Source organism: Neolamprologus multifasciatus, chromosome 22, assembly GCF_963576455.1.
Source record: "Neolamprologus multifasciatus chromosome 22, fNeoMul1.2, whole genome shotgun sequence".
Taxonomy (NCBI): Eukaryota; Metazoa; Chordata; class Actinopteri; order Cichliformes; family Cichlidae; genus Neolamprologus; species Neolamprologus multifasciatus.
This window is the reverse complement of record NC_140459.1, coordinates 2403315-2422465: the sequence shown is the minus strand read 5'-3', so window position 1 is coordinate 2422465 and position 19151 is coordinate 2403315. Positions and strand designations below refer to the sequence as shown.

The following is a 19151-nucleotide window of genomic DNA, read 5'->3' as shown; positions in this document are numbered from 1 at the left end:
ATAAATATTTATGTATTATAGTTTGAGTTGTTTGTTTTTATGAAACGTTTTGCATAACCAGCTTTGATATTCTGATTTGTAGCAGGAGACCTTTTATTATTTTATAGGTGTGCAGTCAGATATGTCAGTGGCCCCCAGCCCCCCCCGGGCCACTGACCGGTACCGGTCCGTGAGTCGTTCAATACCGCGCTGCGAGATTTATGGCTTTCAGAGTTTTTATCGTTAACTTGGTTTCCCTGGGTTTTATTGTGTCTTATTTTGAAAGAAATATTTATGTGTTACCATAGCGACCAGAGAGCATGAAGGGGCAGAGAGGAGGACGTTACTCTCAATGTTGTTGGTGCATTTCAAGAGGATGCTGCTAATAAAGTTACACAATTACACAGTAGAGGTGGGAATCACCATACATCCCACGATACGATATTATTGCAATTTTTAAAATATTTTGCGATATTCAGATTCTGTACATAAAGGTAAACTTTATCAATATTCATTTTCTCTAATATCAAAGTCTCACACTCAGTCTTTCTCTCATTTCAGTTTGATTGTTGACAAACTGAACGGTTTGTATTACAGTCTAGTCCAACTTAACTGAATCAACCATCTGGTACAATTATAGCTATTCTGAACTATGCAGTTTATGAAAACTATGCAGCCCCTTCAGCAACTGAAGAATTTGAAAGTAAATTAAAACAAAATATAATTTTACATTAAATAAAAAAGTTTTAAACTTAATTAAAATAAAACATGTCTTAAATTAAAATAAGTAAACTGTCACATTTGGACAGTGAAGGAATGTCAGGATTCTTGCTCAGAAAAAGGATCAACATGCTCTGAAGTCAAAGCACAGAAACCTTTTTGTAACAAAGTATCGATTTCTGCTGTCCCTGTATCCATACATTATTAGCAAACAAAATATCACCATGCTACATAGTATCCATTTTTCCCCCCACCCCTATTACACAGTACATTCACGTTTATTATTATATTTACAGAGACAGTTTTTGTCGTATTATTTTATTTTCTTGTATTTATCTGCGACACCTTAAAGGCCGGTCTGTGAAGATAGTGTCTGACATGAAACCGGCCCGTGGCCGCTGTGATATGTGACACACTGTCTGAGATTTGCACGATGACTTTTTCTTTATTAACAGGACTGAAGTCCACGCACTAACGTTTTGTACAATTCACTTGATAAATGGAGGAAAATGGGTGGATGGACTGTACTGTAGTATTTTATGTGTAGACTGCACCACGATTGGACGAAGCCTGGGTGAGTCTGGAAAGTGAAGCCAGAGGCTGGAAGAGGCTTTTCAGGGGACCTGGTGTGTTTCAGCTGCGTGCCCACAGACTTCACTCACAATCCTCTCAGTTCACAATAATTCAGCTTTCAGGTGCTGCGATTGTCAGCGTCACTTCTCTCCACCTGTCAGATCCACAAAGTGCTGCACAAGCCAGTTACATTATCCCACAGCAAAGACGATGGTTTTGTAACCTGGTAACAAGAGTTTGAGATGATAAGTTCATGAGCTCTTTCCTCATCTGACAGCCATAGTTACCAGTTAGCTGTATTTATTTCTTATTTAATCTTATATTAATCTTACAGTGTGGAGAATGGATCTTCACAAGGCAGAATCTTCATTTGCTGCACTTATTATGAGATTTCTCATTTAAGTTAAATATAATGTCTGACACCAGCTTTAAATAGACTGCCAGATGCATTCAGGGCGAGCGTTAAATGATGCACTTAATCTTCAATTTAAGGCCAACTGTTGCCTTTTTCACTCGGTGCTTTATTTGTTTCCTCGTGTGGACGACATTGAATCGTTGTACACTCCACTGGAGTGTACAACGATTGTGAATGAATGTCAAAGATGTAATGAAGAATATTCTCAACGAGTCTAAATGATGACTGCAATTAACGCAGCCACAAGACACTAGAGCCATTACAGCTAAAGAATTATAAAGTACGACATGATCAGCCAGAGGAATTCAGTGTGCGGATAGCTTTGAGCGTTAGTGAGGGACGCTTCATTTTACCGCAGATCGCCCTCATCCTCACAATGTGAGAGTGTCTCAGGTTTTATCCTCAGGTCATCTTTGCTGTGACAGAAAACATGTATATCAATGACAGGAAATATAAAGCAAATCTGCAGCTACAAGCTCAAACCAATAAAAAATAAATGCATAAATACTTCAGTTCATTTTTAAAGTATAATTTTTTGATAGACGTCCTGTGAAGTATTTTTGGGGGCAGAGTTTGATCCGTATGCCCACCGATCAAATGTCACTCGTTAAAGAAGCAAATCTGCAGCAAATTTCTAATGAGATCAGCTTCAGTGACATATCAGGCTGAGAGTCTCAGACTTTCTCTTGATGTCACAGACAGTCAACATGCAGACAAGCTCACTGCACTATAGAAGGAAGTAGGTCTCCTATTGGCTGCTTTTGGGGTTCATGTAGAGCTGGGCGATAGAACGATAACGATATAACTTTTTCTCGATAGAAAAGTTAAACTATTGCGATAGACCTCACCGCTCTTATCCTCTTAAAAAACAAAAAGAAGAAGAACAGCCAATCCAAATTAAGTCACAGCCGCAGCGTTACGTCACAAGTGCCAAGCCGCACATGTGTATTTGTTTGGGAAGCAGCCAGCCGCCGTGCCGCCCGGGTAACGGAGGAAATGAGTGTGCCGACTAGAGAAAAATCAACCGAGAGCGTGACTGAAGGTTACCGAAGAGAAAACAGATGATGGTTCCAATGCCGGAGAGATTGTTGAACGGAAGAGCCACAGAAGTTTCGTATTTCAAGTCTGACAGAAACAGAGTAGCCACTGTAAATTGTGCCGAAAGCAAGTCTGGAAATACAATAAAGCGGTGCATGCTCAGTCTCTGACTGGAAGCGCTAATTCGTCATTCGGCTTTTGTCAGACTAAAGTAACTGTTAAACTGTTTGAAAAGCTCAGCTATACAACAAGGAGAGATCGAGAATTTCCTTTTAGTTCTCAGTTTATTTGATATTGACAAAAGTTTTCAATTTTGTTCTTCTGTAAAACAAACTAAGATTTATTTTTAGAAATAATATTTTGTTTCTAAGTGGAATTGACAATTTAGTCTGTTTTGTTTGTTCTGTTTTGAAACTTAAACGCTTTAGCGGCTGCCTTTGTGTAGTTTGCAATATTTGCCTTTATTTATCTGAAACAGTCTCACGTTAAGTACATCTACCCTGTTGAACCTATTATGGGAAATAAATATTTAAATCAAAACAAGCTGCTGATTATTTCACATTTACTTGTGAGCAACGGCACATTTAAATCTTACAAATATAGTTATTTGGCTTATATCGCGATATATATCGTGATATATATCGTTATCGCCTGAAATGAAAAAAGCACATCGTGATATGAAAAATCGCCTTATATCGCCCAGCTCTAGGTTCATGTAACTAAACCCAACCTTGTTACAAACTCATCCTCACACGCAGGAGAATGAGAGCTGAACAAAGAAGAGCTTCTCAATAACAACACACAGTAACATGTGACACACAGTGTGTCTGATTCAGTGTAATTATAAACCGAGTGAGTCTTGGATCTGTTACAGTGGTTCTCATTCTTCTCACGCCCGTCACCACAGAATCACCAGCTTCACTTTCAAACTGCCACAAAAGGTTTCAGAAGGAAAAAAACACTAACAGGTGAAGTGAATGAGTCTTATCTGTTATCAGTTATGTAGCATGTGCAGCAGGTTAGTGTAAGGACAGACGTAGGAACAAGTGAAGAGTGTTGAGAAGATGTAAGGAGTACTTTGAGGAGCTGAAGAGCATCGAAAATGAGAGAGTTTGTAAATCAGAAACCAGTCGTGGACCTCTGCATCCACAAAAGATCCACGGATGTCCCTTCATTCCTGAATAAACCAGATTAATCAATCCAGAGAGACCCAAACACGAACATCGACAGCAGCACGAGCTCGCTGCTTTATCTTACCATTAACAAGCGCTCTCCACGGGACGGAGCAGCAATGCAGTAGTAAGAATGCACCAGCATAAAATCACTCTGCTTTCCAGACACATTCATTGAACAAAAACAAAGAAGGATGCTGTTTACGTGCTGTCGGCATCAGCGAGGAACAAATAAGGACATTTACACACAATGAAGGCCTGTGGTGATTTAGAGAGAAACAGACGATCTGGACCGAGTCAGAAAGAATCCACTGACAACTAAACTAAATAAAAGCAATAAAGCTTTCAGCCGTCCTGCACATAATGTGGAAATGTGCATAAATCTTATTTGTGATGATCCAGAAAATTCAGAGAAACGATCCGAGAGATCAACACATTCAAATCATTCTGGCTGACGAGGAGAACAGTGAGTGTTTCCTCCTCACATGTTTGATTACAGCTTCCTCTACAGCCCTCTACAGGTACTAGGGGTGGGGGAAAAATGGATACTGTGTAGCATGGTGATATTTTGTTTGCTAATAATGTATGGATACAGGGACAGCAGAAATCGATACTTTGTTACAAAAAGGTTTTTGTGCTCTGACTTCAGAGCATGTTGATCCTTTTTCTGAGCAAGAATCCTGACATTCCTTCACTGTCCAAATGTGTTTAACTTGTTTTATGGCAGCAATAAACATGACAGTTTACTTATTTTAATTTAAGACATGTTTTATTTAATTAAGTTTAAAACTTTTTTATTTAATGTAAAATTATATTTTGTTTTAATTGACTTTCAAATTCTTCAGTTGCTGAAGGGGCTGCATAGTTTTCATAAACTGCATAGTTCAGAATAGCTATAATTGTACCAGATGGTTGATTCAGTTAAGTTGGACTAGACTGTAATACAAACCGTTCAGTTTGTCAACAATCAAACTGAAATGAGAGAAAGACTGAGTGTGAGACTTTGATATTAGAGAAAATGAATATTGATAAAGTTTACCTTTATGTACAGAATCTGAATATCGCAAAATATTTTCAAAAATCGCAATAATATCGTATCGTGCGTTAAGTATTGTGATAATATCGTATCGTGGGATGTGTGTTGATTCCCACCTCTAACAGGTACGCTGCAGGTACACACTGCGGCAGGTACGTGCGGGCTTCTGTCATCTGTTTTGATAATTCAGTGCAAAACACATCCGGTGTTGTGGCTCCAGTTTGGGAGTTAAACTTCTGCCTTAGGAGACACTTCCACATGTCCCAAATATGGGATTCATAAAGTATTTGTTATCTCATCATCGTCTCGTTTCAGTTTCTTCATCACTAGATGTGCTCTAGTTTTATAAAGAGTATCATCATCTGGTCCCTGCTCAACCCTGAATAGGATAAAAGATGAAGAAGAGGAAAGGATGACGTCATCTATTTACATCTGTCATTCAGTTTCTCCACATTTGATAAATTGTCTTTGAATTACTGCTAATATTTCAGTTGCATTTGATTTGAAATATGTTTAATTTGTTCATCTGTGGGTGGAGTCAAAATGCTGTAGTTCTGTACAGTCTTACGCCACAAGGGGGCGCTATACTGGCAACAGAAAACAGAAAAAACAAAATCACTGCTATCGCACTAAAGGTTAGAAACACAGTTTGACCTTGAAAGCTCAGGCTTGATAGGATGACAGTGATGTGTAATGCCAGCATAAAACTGTAAACGTTCAACATAAAACTTTAAATCTCTCCTGCTTTCAGCTGCTCTGCAACCAGCCGCAGTTTTGACAGCAGTGAACCAAAGTGTCCTTACAAAGAGCGGGTGAATAATTCTAACAATCAACTTAGAAAATATTATATTGGAACAAAATAACAATTTCAGTTTCACTCAGTCTGTATTCAGACTTCAGAACAAAGTCTGTTTGATTCCTCCTGAGATGTGTTTATTAAATGTTTGCAATAAACCAAGAGTCGAATGCTGGATTGAAGCGTCGGCAGATCAATGCGGCACCGGCTGACCCTTAAATAGGGTTTGATTAGAGGAGAGAAGGAAGTGATTAGAATGACTTTGGAAGAGCAGCAGAAGCAGCTCTGTGTTTTGCATTTAATGTGTTTCAGTCGTTTACACGTCGAAAGCTCTTTGAGTGCAATTAATCACAGGATTGCTTCACTCACAAGCTGCTTTTATTCATCGGTTTTCAAAACGAAGCCGGTTTGTTTATTTGCACGGCAATAAAGCGAACAAATGAAAGCAAGTGGATAAATATATGTTTTTAATGATAAAAGGTAAGTAAAAGAAAGCCAATCAAAAATGATCACAATGAACGTTCCAACAAAACCCTTTAATCAGCTGTTTTCAAGCTTCCATACAGCAGACTGACAACCTTTCTACTTATTCCCATTTGAAGTGTTTCCTTTGTGAGTCAACCAGTTGCTGTTGTTTTGTTTACTTCATGTTTTCTGTCTCCTCGTTCAGTCTGTAAAGCTGCCAAAGCAGACTTGGTCTTCCTGGTTGACGGTTCCTGGAGTATCGGAGATGAAAACTTCCTGAAGATCATCCGTTTCCTGTATAGCACCAGCGGAGCTCTGGACCGGATTGGCCCGGAAGGCACACAGGTACCACCGAGGGCGACGTGTTAGCCTTTAGCGAGCAGCTCTCTGAGAGCTTTGGCGTGTGTTGCTCTCCAGCGCCATGCTTTGACTGACAGGTTATTGACAGACGCGCCACAGAAACACCAGAAAAACAATGACTTGATGGAAAAATGTGCACTTAGCCTGAGGCACAGCAGGCTCCTCGTCCTCACGGTGGATGATGGAGGTTTGCTGCGCGCTGCTTTGGCAGCACAATGAAAGAGCTCATCAGTGGGCGGGGCCATCTACAGCCCACTGCACATACCACACCTGTTTTATCAGTGTGTGGAGACCAGCCTCACACTATCATACAAACCCTGCGTGTTGTTGTTTTACGTGGATAAATAAAGTTTTATTATTCACATATTAATTAACCAAAGTGTTGTCGCCTGGAATGACGCTGCAGCGGTGTGACTGCGAGCCAGCGAGGGTCATCGTTTGCTGGCTGATGAATCTGAAATCATAGAATAGAATTCAACTTTATTGTCACTGCACATGTCAAAGTACAAGGCAACGAAATGCAGTTTGCAGAAAGTGCTTTAGCAAAAATATAGATATATTACAAAAATGTGTCTATTATTGGTATGAAGGTATGTTATGAATATGCTATAAGTTTGTACAAGCTGTGAACAGGATATAAATATGAGAACTATACAAGTTCTAACAGTTGTAGAACTATAATTATTATTGTACAGAATGATTGTCTGTACAGCGTTTACAGTGTTTACAGTGAGATCTGTGGCTTCTACAGAGGTTCTATAAAGTGCTGGTGGTTCAATCCGTGTTATTATTGTGTGTATGAGGGTCCAGTTGTCCAGTTGTTTGTTTTTGTCCATTGTGTGTGTGTGTAGGTGGTTGTGGGTGTGTTTAGTCCATGAGTTTAATGTGGGTCAGAGGTCAGGAGGCAGAGGAGTCTGACAGCTGTAGGGAAGAATCGTCTCAGCAGGCTTGAGGTCAGGTGACTGTTCGTACGTCAGAGAGCTTTTACATAAACTTATCCAACAATTATCCAACTGAGCTCACACAACGTGGAGACGGCTGCTCGTGTTGTTTGTTTCCTTGAATTTTGAGTAAACAGCAGTGACCCCAGCAAAGCTGCTCCTCTCTCCATCACTGCTCCTCCTCCACCTCCACACATGCAGGGACCGTCCACTCATCTGTCTCATGAAGAAACAGCTGGATTCACCATCGTCACATTTACAGTCACCAAATGTGACAATGATGAATCCATTGGTTTAATTCCCATCTTTATAATCTCAGCAGTTCTATTATTATTATTATTATTATTATTATTATTACTGTCGGCCTGTGTAAGACGTGATTGTCTGTAGCTGTTAATGTGGAGACGTTTGTTCTAATGAAACCGTTTCACTCATGACCAACACTACCACTGATACATCACAGCTGATCATATGAAAGCCACCACTCCAAAATCATCTTTGTGGACAGACTTAAAGACCGCGCTCCATGAATTTTCTTCTCACCAGATCACATTTGATTTTTCATATCTTCACTATTGTGGGACGTGACAGAAACAAGTACCACGTGCACAGAGCAGCCTCTTCGGTAATTAAATTGTAAAAAATCTTTAAACTCAAAGATCTGATTTCTCGTGGTTGTTTCTGTGGCCTCACTCGGACGTCTTCATCTAAACGAGTTTCCCCGTCATCTGTAGGAGCGTCTGATACACTGCAGATGCAAAGAAAAGGGAAACTTTCCAGGACAAACTAGAGAAAGAGAACAAACTGTTTACATACAGCAGTTTCCTCCCAGTTTTCCCAGTTGAGCTAAACCTCTTTTTCACTCCTGTGTTCAGACTCTCGCTGTAGCCAATCAGCGCCAAGTTTCCTCTAAGCTGCTCTCATTTCGATTTTTTGTTATTTACAAATAAAGACTGTTCCTGAGTGGTCTCCCAGGTGGCCACAGCCCACTTCACTCATGAAACAGCTCATGTGTTACAGCTGCTCACGTGTTCCTCTTTCCTCCCCGTTCAGCTCCGTTCAGTCTTTAAATGCTGTGATATACTGTAGGACAAGCGTATATGTGACAAAGTAAACAAAGCGTTCCAGGTGGAAGAAAACAACCAAACAGAAGGTAAACATGAACGTCAGCATGATTTTATGAAGCAGTCTAAACTAAGAGATCTGTGGCTCTTTCTGAACAACAACCTGGATATCGATCAAAGTAAGTGAAAGAATCAAATCTGCCCTAAAGAGGGTGAAACAGCCTCTCAGCAGCAGCTCAAACACACAGCTCAACCAGACTGATCCACTGGTACTGGCTGAGTGCTCCACCCAACTGTTTCCACAGCAAGAAGGGAAGTAGCTAAGGCAGCAGCACACAGCCACCCACAGCAGGCCACAAGTGCTGCGTTCAAGCCAGGAACAGATGGAGGAACACAAACGTTTTGATCTGAAGTCCAAACAAACAAAAAATAATTGCTTAAAAATATAAAGTGTCCATTAAAACCGTGGGGTTAATGTACCTCACTGCTTTAAATGATTCCATCTAACACAGCCTGACTCTTTGCCCACTGCACCCGTATTATCTTATACTTTATTATTGAAAACAGAAATCTATCCTCCATTTTTCATAGTTTTTAAATATAAGAATTCTTAAAGACCTGTCCAGTAATAATCATTTTGACAGGAGAGTCGAGGCTCTCGTTGCAGTGGTGTAACCCTCCTGTCTCCATCATCATCATCCTTCTCTGCTCTTTGTGGTCGTTACAGTCGCTCTGCACCAGCCCGGCTATGATGCTGATCATGTGTTGTGATGCTGAATGTTTCAAATAGAACCACGGTTGTATAAAAGTAACACAAACATGTTCACTTTCTAAATGATGAGTCTAAAAGGAGGATTCATAGAGATGAGCTTTTCTGTGACGATGCTTCTTCTCGTCTCCTCCTAACCCTCGACCCCTTCACCTAACAGTGGCCTACTTCCTCTTTTGTTTATTAGCTACGCTCATGTGTTTTGTGACAGGTGGCTATTGCCCAGTTCAGTGACGATGCCCGGACAGAGTTTAAGCTGAACTCCTACAGTGACAAGGAGGGTCTGCTGGACGCCATCAACAAGATCTCCTACAAAGGAGGAAACACTAAGACAGGTGAGGACGCGCTCAGCGTGCAGGCGGCTGCTTTTCTGTGAAAGTGCGTATGAGTCACTGACGCTGCACGAGTCTGCTGGAGTCTCAGGATGACAGATGTTGGCGTGCGTGCTTGAAGCCGGTGCGATGCAGTGTACAAATGTATACAAGCTGTGCGACTGTGACGGATCAAATCCGTCTTTACCGCGGCAGATATAATCTCTAAATGTGAGAAAGACACCTGGTCGAGACAAATCCACAGTGTGATGTGCACACGCTCAAACACAACTCCCTCCTGACGTTATCAACACTCCTGAGCAGGAGGCGACCGCAAACAGAAAATTAAATCACTGTGGAAAAGTGTGTTGTCCTCTCGGCTCCGTGTCAACATGCGTGTGTGCAAGTCAAGCATGTTCACGCAGAGTCGTATCCATGGATGTGTGTGTGTGTGTGTGTGTGTGTGTGTGTGTGTGTGATGAGAGGACGTCTGTAGGGAAGCAGTGAGAGGTGTAGTCATTAATCGTGTTTACAAAGCAGCGCGGGCGGTTTCTCCTACAGGGATGAGACTGATAGATTTGTATCAGCGTCACTGGTGGGGAGGAATTCTCCCACTGCTGATGTGTTGCTGTAAAACACGAATCCTCCGTTTCTCACAGGAAGCAACAGTTTCTGGGATCGCCGTGTTGCAATTAGCAACGTGCTTCCTGTTGTTTCCAGAGGCCTAAAAACATCTCTGATGTCTGGATGTATTAACGGCCGTGCAGCAGACAGGTGCACATGGATTTGTTAATGACTCAGTCAAGCTGTGGTTTAAGGTTCTGAGTAAATATACAGAAAAAAGATAAAAGCAGCTCCGTAGATGAAAGTTCATAATCATTATTTGACTTTATGGGTTTTTTCCATTTATGCACTAAAGACATAAAGTGCACTAGTTCCTGATTCTTAACCCTTTAAAACCGGTCAGAGCAGCACGCTCCGTTTTGCGCAACTATTTTTAAATCCCAGTAGCTCTGCAACCACGTGAGCTAGCGCAATAATTGTTTTTGCATATGAAACCGGAGGAGTTGTACTTACATCTTATGCCATCAGCTTGTCCTCGGTCACAGTTTCCTTCCACATATAGCTTTGCAAAAACTGCATAAAAAGCACTTGCAGCAACAAAAACATAATATTCCAGAAACACGCTTTGCTGATCCGATCAGCTGTTCGTAACACTTCCTACATTGGAGTAGACGTCAGTGTAAACTTTTGCATGTCCGCCATGACCTGCCCGAAACCAGAAGTGACGTCATTTTTGCGGAAATGTAGTTTTTTACCATCAAGGCCTCATGAGCCTATACTGGTGTTTTTAAAAGTTATCTTTGACTTTCTGACTTTCTGTGTGGTTTCTGGGATGCTTAGGACTCATATTGCACTGCTGGAAATAGTTTATTTTGATGCATATGCTGCTTTTTTGCAAATTTGCATTATAATATTTATTTTCGTTTTTCCTGCAGTATATAAAAATTGGTGTATTTCAAAAATAAAACTATGAAGACACTCAAAATAAATTTCCTGTGGTGGGAAACTATTTTGTGCAACTTTTTTGTATTTACAGTTTTGAGGGATAAGCCTCTTAAATTTCTCTAACTAGAAATATATGTTAAAAAAACAAAATGATTTTCAATTTTTTTGTAGTTTATTGCAGTTTTTTGCAATTTATGTAATTACTATGCACTTAATGCAGACATATTATTAAAATCTGGGCTGTAATGGTTGTATTGATGTATATCAACTTGAAATGCTCCCAAAAATGGCTCCACAGCATGTAAACATATAATATAAGCTCTGGTGGACTTGGTTCTATGGTAGGTCTTAAAGGGTTAAGCAACATGAAGACGTGGTGCCGGGAAACGTCATGACCAAACACCAAAGAAGAAGACACAAATCAAGAAACAGCTTATAATGACAATATATAACATAAATAGCAATAATAATACTAAAAATATAGTCATCTTCATCACCGCTGTCATCTTCATCATCTCTCATCATGTTGCTTTGTTAATTCTGCAAAATGAAATTTATATTAAAGCCTATAAAACAAATAAAAACAAATAAAACCTATAAAGCAAACAGTGGAAAAACCACACGAGGCTGTATGAGCACATTTCTAAGGCATGAAAAGAACAAACATTCAAATAAACATCTAAATATTAATATGTGACGGTAACTGTTGGTAGTAATGTGTAAAATCTGATCATAGTTGAAGAGTGTGAGTAAGTCGGGGGTCCCGGGTGTCTGGTGGGTGTCTGAGCCTGCAGCACAGTGTGTGTGGGGGGGTGTGTGGGGGGGTGGGTGGGGGGGGGGGGCAGCCTTAGATGTCGAGCTGGTCCTCCAGCTGCTGCAGAAACATGAATTCTCTTCACACATTCAGTGAAACTTGTGATGTGATTTCCCTGGTGGGACGCTGTGATGCAACACTCTGATGTGCATCAGCCTGCATCAATAATCAAGTCCTTTCATCACGATTAATGCTACAGTTTGTACAAACCCTTAAGCTTCCTTTCTTTCATGTTTTTATACTTAACACTGTAAACGGGGATCCTCTGAAGTTGTTGCAGGATTTTCTGACTTCCTCTCAGAATAACGTCTGCCACACCGGAGACTGCAGCTGAAAATTGATTAATTCTGATTTCCCATCACTGCCAAGTCCGCAGTGACAGACTTGCAGCTCCGCTAATGACTTTTTTAACCAGAACAGATGGTGTGAAGTCAAATCAGCATAATAAAACATCCTCTGGTAATAGACATGTTGTTTCAAATAACTCGTCTGCTGCTGTTTCTCAACTACTGAGAATACGAAGCTGAAAACTCAAAGTGGAATATTTGGAGTTATTGGAGATGTTTGTTCTGTCTGCTCACTCAGGTCGAGCCATCCAGCACGTGAAGAAAAACATCTTCACAGAAGAGGCGGGAGCGAGGAGAGGAATCCCCAAAGTGCTCGTGGTGCTCACTGACGGCCGATCTCAGGACGACGTCAACAAAGTCTCCAAAGAGATGCAGATGGAAGGTCAGTTGTTTCTGTGTGAAGCTCTGAAGAAGGCCTCGAGCTGCGGTCTGTGTTAATGAAAGGCCAAACTTTATCTGCCTTTAAATGTGCAAGAGTCTGCGTTCATGTTGCTCCTCCAGTTTTGTTGCATCATGGATCTTTCTCTCTCTGAATTCCCATCAAAGGTTACATCGTGTTTGCCATTGGCTTCGCTGATGCTGACTACGGGGAGCTGGTGAGCATCGCCAGTAAACCCAGTGACAGGCACGTCTTCTTTGTGGATGACCTGGACGCCTTCAAGAAGATTGAAGAGAAGCTGGTGACCTTTGTGTGTGAAGCTGCAACTGCCAGTGAGTCCCTGACCTGACGTTAGAGCTAAATGTAGTCCTGACGAGATGCCTGCACTGGACATTAGAGAGTAAATTATACAACATGTGGTGCTTTTTAAATATTTGTCATCAAACTCACTTTTTGTCTTTCACAGCGTGTCCGGCTGTACCGATGAGTGGCAGCACGATGCCAGGTAAGAGCTGGAGCGTTGCTGCTGTGTCCACGTGTCCATGTGTCACGGTCTCAGTTATGAGTGTTTACAGTAGGGCTGCTCAATGAATCAAATTTTAATCTCGATTACGATCTGGGCTTTCAACGATCATTAACAATGACTGAGCTGATTATTAGCCCCTCCCTCGTGCTTTACTCTCGCGCTGCTCCGTGTGACAAATCGAGCGCACCTCTCTGCATTTCAAACACGTGTCACAACAATTAAGAGCAGCGGTCTCCAACCTTTTTTGCGCCACGGACCGGTTTATGCCCGACAATATTTTCACGGACCGGCCTTTAAGGTGTCGCGGATAAATACAACAAAATAAAACTAGTACTGGTACCGAAAAAAAGAAGATTTATTCATAACACACGTGAAAAGACCCAGGAAAACCGAGTAAACGATAACAAAATAACTCTGAAAACCGATAAAAACCCTGAAAACTATACATTTCACACCTGAGCCTCAACTCTCGCGGCCCGGTACCAAACGACTCACGGACCGGTACCGGTCCGAGGCCCGGGGGTTGGGGACCGCTGATTAAGAGGACCCGAGGGAAGCTCGGAAAGCTCAGCAGAAGTTATTTGGAGAGGAGAGTGATGCTGTTGGTTGAAAAGAGGTAAAAAAACTTGAGTGGTGTGGAAACATTATGGGTTCAGAGTCAGACGTGGATCAAGTAGACACAGTGTGTAAACTTTGCTACAGTGTCGTAGCTGCACCACAGAGCAACACTGCAAACTTCACTAAACATAGATGTTTACATTTTTCATTTATTTCTTATATTGCAAACATTTGCACTGTTATCAGTATTTGCACTATTTTATATTATTTTTGACAATCTTTAAAGTCATTATTCAACACATTGTTATTGTTAAATAAATATCGTCAAATAATCGAGATCTCAGTGAAAATAATCGAGATTATCATTTTTGTCATAATCGAGCAGCCCTAGTTTACAGAATAACTTCAAATAGGAAACAATATAAATCAAGTGTGAGCTGTGGTTTTAATGTGTTTGGATGAACACAATAATGTTAAAGCTCTAACCCTTCATTTCAAACAGTATGGAGAGCCAACACTGCCAACACATGTAAAACAAATAACTTAAAACAACTGAGAATGTTGTTCATCAAAATGTCATTAATCATCAACATATCATTTTTTTATTATTATATTTAAATTTTCAGAATAAGCTGTTGCTGTTTTATTTCTTCTGTATTTTTTCTTTTCATTTTAATACATTTTAGTTATTTGTTTTATTTTAATAGCATAATTTACATATCCTCTTTTTGTGTTATAAATAAATACAAAATCAAATTAAATGGTATCTGTTTATCTGACATTTCATGAATAAATAGATTTCTATTGGTTTTTGCTGCATTTATATTCATTAAAAATGCACCAATACATTTGCTGAATGTCAGTAAGGGCCAGTATTTAACACATGGTGTTTCCTGTTGACAGAGACATCTGTGGTATCACATCAATATCTTGCTGGGAGAATTGAAGCTCTGAAAGACACAACAGGGCAGATATGTTTTATAATGAAGAGCTCTGACAAACAGCAACAACAGCTGAATAAAAGATATTAAACTATTTGTTATTCAAACATCATCATCAGCCCCAGATTTCACAGTTGGCACATGTTTGTATTATTTTATTTTATTTTATTTTATTTTATATTATTTTATTTTATTTTATTTTATTTTATTTTATATTATATTATATTATATTATATTATGTTATGTTATATTATTTTCTATTCTTTTATTTTATATTATATTATATTATTTTATATTGTTTTATATTATATTATATTATATTATATTATTAAGTCACTTTGTTATATCTTTTTAATAATTTTTATTTTTGGCAGTTTTGGCCCTCTATACTGGTGAAAACACAGCCTGTAGTTTTTAGTGTTTATGGACTCTGGTGTGTTTAAAATGATTGGCTGAATTAATTATCTTGTATCCTGCTGTCATGTCTTGTATGTCTGGGCTGCTTTTTCTGCAGCTCTATATTTCTTTATTTACAAATGTACAAATACTTCATCTTTTGCTGTTTTTCTGCTCGTTGTAACCTGTAGAATTTGCTAAACGGATCAAAGTCCTGCTTTCATTGAAATGGTTCCAACAGGTAATAATTGCTCCTTGTGTCATCAGGCTTTCGCATGATGGAGCTGTTCGGGCTCGTGGAGAATCGGTACAGCAGCATGTCTGGCGTTTCCATGGTACCCGGCACCTTTAACACGTTCCCCTGTTTCCACCTGCACAGCGACGCGCTGCTGGCACAGCCGACCAGGTACACAGGACACAGTCTCCACGCTCATAAAAATAGCACCTTATTTATTGGCAGCTTCACTGCTGCACCTTGATGGAAACGACATCATAGCATGTTTTTCAAAGACAGATGAAAGTGCAGCAAATAGCTTCTGGAAGGAGAAGCGAGCTTTGATTTCACCAGCTGAGTATCGACTGCATCCAGAGCCATAACCTCACTGTTTGACCTAAAAGAGACATCACCAGTGAGGACGTTTACTCAGCTCTGATGTTTTCACCCTGGCTCACAGGTACATCCACCCTGAGGGGCTGCCTTCTGACTACACCATCACCCTGCTGTTCAGGCTGCTGGCCGACACTCCCGAGGAGCCTTTTGCGCTCTGGGAGATCCTCAACAAGAAGAACGAGCCTCTAGTGGGAGTCATCCTGGACAGTGAGCTGAGACATGTTTATTTGTTCCACTTTATTTCTAGACTCCTATCAAAATAAATCAGTGAATACAACATGTTTACCTGATGTTAATGAAAAGGAGAGTTGGGTACAGTACAAGCTGCTGTGTTCTACTTCTGTTAAACTCCAGTTAAAATTCAAAACATTGGAAAAAATGCATTTGTTTAAGTGAAATTTGAACTAAACAAGATTGTTGCTTCTTATAAATGTTGTTTTATTTGTTGATTTATTATTATTTTAATTCTCATGTTTCTTCCTGCAGACGGTGGAAAAACTCTGACGTTTTTTAACAACGACTTTAAAGGAGAGTTTCAGACAGTCACCTTCGAAGGGCCGGAAATAAAGAAGCTCTTCTTTGGAAACTTCCACAAGGTCAGAATCACACCTGACCTCCGCTGTCGGTTTGCCCGACACATGGATGAGTGATCGTCTGATTGGCTGACAGGCTAGAGAACAATTTGAACTTTAACCCTTAAATATTTACCAAGATGATGTGTAACATAGTTGTTGTACAGTCAGAAATCATACAAGCAAAATATTTTATTTTATTTTTATTTTTATTTATTTTTTATTTTATTTTATTTTAATTTAATTTAATTTAATTTAATTTAATTTAATTTATTTATTTATTTATTTATTTATTTATTTATTTATTTATTTATTTTATTTTATTTTATTTTATTTTATTTTATTTTCAGTTGTTACAGACGGGACAGACATGAGTGAGGGATAGGAAAGGGAGAAAGAAAGAGGAAGGAAAAGAAAAACAGAAGGGGAGAGGGACAGTGAGAAAGGGGGGGAAAAATATCTCCGGGATCACCTGTTGAGAGAAAGAATAGAAAACAAGCAAAAAAAACAAAACAAAGCAACATACTAAAAAATATTTTATAAGCAATATTAAAAACATAGTGAAGACCAGTGGAAGCTGGGACGATGAGTCTGAGTCTGTGGTCTGATGGAAGCACCTTTGATAGCTTAATACAGCTGTGTGCAGGTGTGGGAGGTCCTGCAGGGTCATTGTGCTGCAGGCTGCAATCACACGTTGAAGGTGCTTTTAGTTTTTAGGGTGGAGTAAACCGAACCCGCTGACAAACGAACGTGTCAAAACAAATCGAGAGCAGATGCAAGAAATAGTTTGTGATGCGTCCAAGAGGGAAAACGTGTTGGTGGAAGTGTTTGAAGCAATATAGGTCTGGTAATATTTTACTGAGTAAAGTTTATTTATTAAGAGCTTTTCATAGACAGGCAGTCACAGAGCGCTGAGCATGAAGGGTGGAATAAACAGAAGGTTAAGAAATAAAATAGAAAATATAAGCAATAGAAAGGGTTACATGTTTACAAGCATTGATCAACAGACAGCTTGTTTGAACAGAAAAGGTTTCATCTGCTTTCTAAAGGATTTCACAGAGTCAACCAATCGCAGCTGTGGTGGTAAACTGGTCCACAGACTGAAAGGCTCCGCCCCCTTTGCTCCAACAAACTCTGAGCCTGTGGGCGGAGACAACGAGCTGCTGTGTGTTTTATAAGAAGCTTGGATTAATAATCTGTTGCCTGGTCATTTACTGTACTTGCTAGAAGATGTTAGCAGCCTGGCTGCTGCGTTTTAGTGTGGAGGTGATCAAACATGCTGAGAAACTTTCCTTTTTAAGTCTTATTGGTGTTCTTCTGCAGTGGATTGATTAAAATTATACAGATGTTTTTCCTCTGGTTTGTTGACTGACAGTTTCACAGGTTTCTATTGACAAGCTCTGGTTCCTTCCTTCCCTCATTCCTCTGCCTCGCGAGGCCTTGTCGAGCAGTGTGACAGTAGTGGAAGTCCTGACAGGCGTGCTGTAGTCGAGTCACGCCCCGAGCCTGAACCTGCTCGCAGTCGTGTTGTGTTTTTGTCGACGTGTCAGAGCCGAGGGACGCTGACTGATCTGCTGTCAGCAGAGCTGATCCTTCTTACCTTTTCACCTTTTGTTCTGCTTGCTCTGCATGTGTGCGTCTGCCTCTGCAGCGCCTACCTGACGAGTCTGTGTGACATTTGTATAGGACTCTGTGATTATGGATCAGAGGACATGAATGATTTGATAGTCAGCTCAGTTTGGCAATTATCCTGCTTTGAAGTACTTTGAAGATTAAAAAAGTCTCCTGTAAGTTCTACAAGTTCAGTTTTTCTTCAACTTTTTCTCAGTTATTTGACAAACGCAGGACGTGATGTTTTAGTGGCTAAAAACTGACATTTGGAGACATGACTGAACATCTACACTGCACACACTTACTGACAGCACAGACATGTGGGTTTACATGTTCCTCTTTAAGACCGCCCACTTAAAGATCCCTTTCTTCTGATTGGCTGCCCTCACTGGTTTCCTGTTCTTGAACATCTGGATGTTAGTGACATCATCATGCAGTATGAAGAAATCAGCCCGGCAGTAAAGTTAGAACAGGGTTGCTGATTATTGAAAGCTTACTCTGATTCTCTGGAGACGTTGGCCCCCTTAAACGTGAACTTTGACCTCACTGCAGAGAGATTTCTGTAAATCACAGTCGCTCTGTTGCAGATTGTCAGTCTCTTTATCTACAGTGTATAACAGTGAGGGACACCTGTGCTTTTTGTTGTTCTCACTTTTAAAAACTAGTGACTGTGACATGTGCAGCGCACCAACATGGAGTTTGCACCACAGCTGAAAACCCAGCTCTGCTCATACGTGCACATCACTGCCAGCACGTCTCTTATTCAGTGATAATGATTATATTGTTAGAATAGTTTTGAGATTTTCAGTGACCAATCAGAAGTAGGCGCCTAACAGCTGCTCGTAAACCTGCTGCTGTGAGCTGAACAAAGAGAATAATATAAAAGAAATGTGATGCATGAAAGTAACAGCAGCGCTTCTGCAGGTTCACGCTGAGCGCTCTGTGTTGTGTTCACTGTTTGAACACATGTGTGATGGTTTTGATTGTTTAACATGCTGTGAGCGTTTCCAGGGTTTAGTCGTTTAGTTCGTAGGTTTCGTTCCTCTGCCGGCCGTGTTTTGTGTGTCACGTCTCTACTGTAGATTTTGTTCTGTCTCCGTGTTTAATCCTCTGTCGTCGCTGTCAGCTGTGTCTCCTTAAGTCTGTGTCTCTGCTCAGTTTCTAGTCTCTAGTTTTCTGTCTCTGTGCCTTTCCTGTGTCCCACGTTTAGTTACTCTTGTCTCCATGTATTATATTCCCTCTGTTCCCC

The 19151-nt window shown here is 40.3% G+C and overlaps 1 protein-coding gene across 7 annotated transcripts in view; it reads left to right on the top strand.

The window, feature by feature from the left end:
- Nucleotides 1–19151, top strand: part of col14a1b (collagen, type XIV, alpha 1b) — a 209136-nt gene that overhangs the window by 154083 nt on the left and 35902 nt on the right. For all 7 annotated transcript variants that reach the window (XM_085149183.1, XM_085149181.1, XM_085149180.1 and 4 more), the window contains 8 exons: nt 6400–6539; nt 9540–9663; nt 12548–12691; nt 12856–13020; nt 13155–13193; nt 15377–15515; nt 15784–15926; nt 16206–16315. In XM_085149183.1, coding sequence (XP_085005309.1) covers nt 6400–6539; nt 9540–9663; nt 12548–12691; nt 12856–13020; nt 13155–13193; nt 15377–15515; nt 15784–15926; nt 16206–16315 — 1004 coding nt within the window. The remainder of the gene's footprint in view (nt 1–6399; nt 6540–9539; nt 9664–12547; nt 12692–12855; nt 13021–13154; nt 13194–15376; nt 15516–15783; nt 15927–16205; nt 16316–19151) is intronic.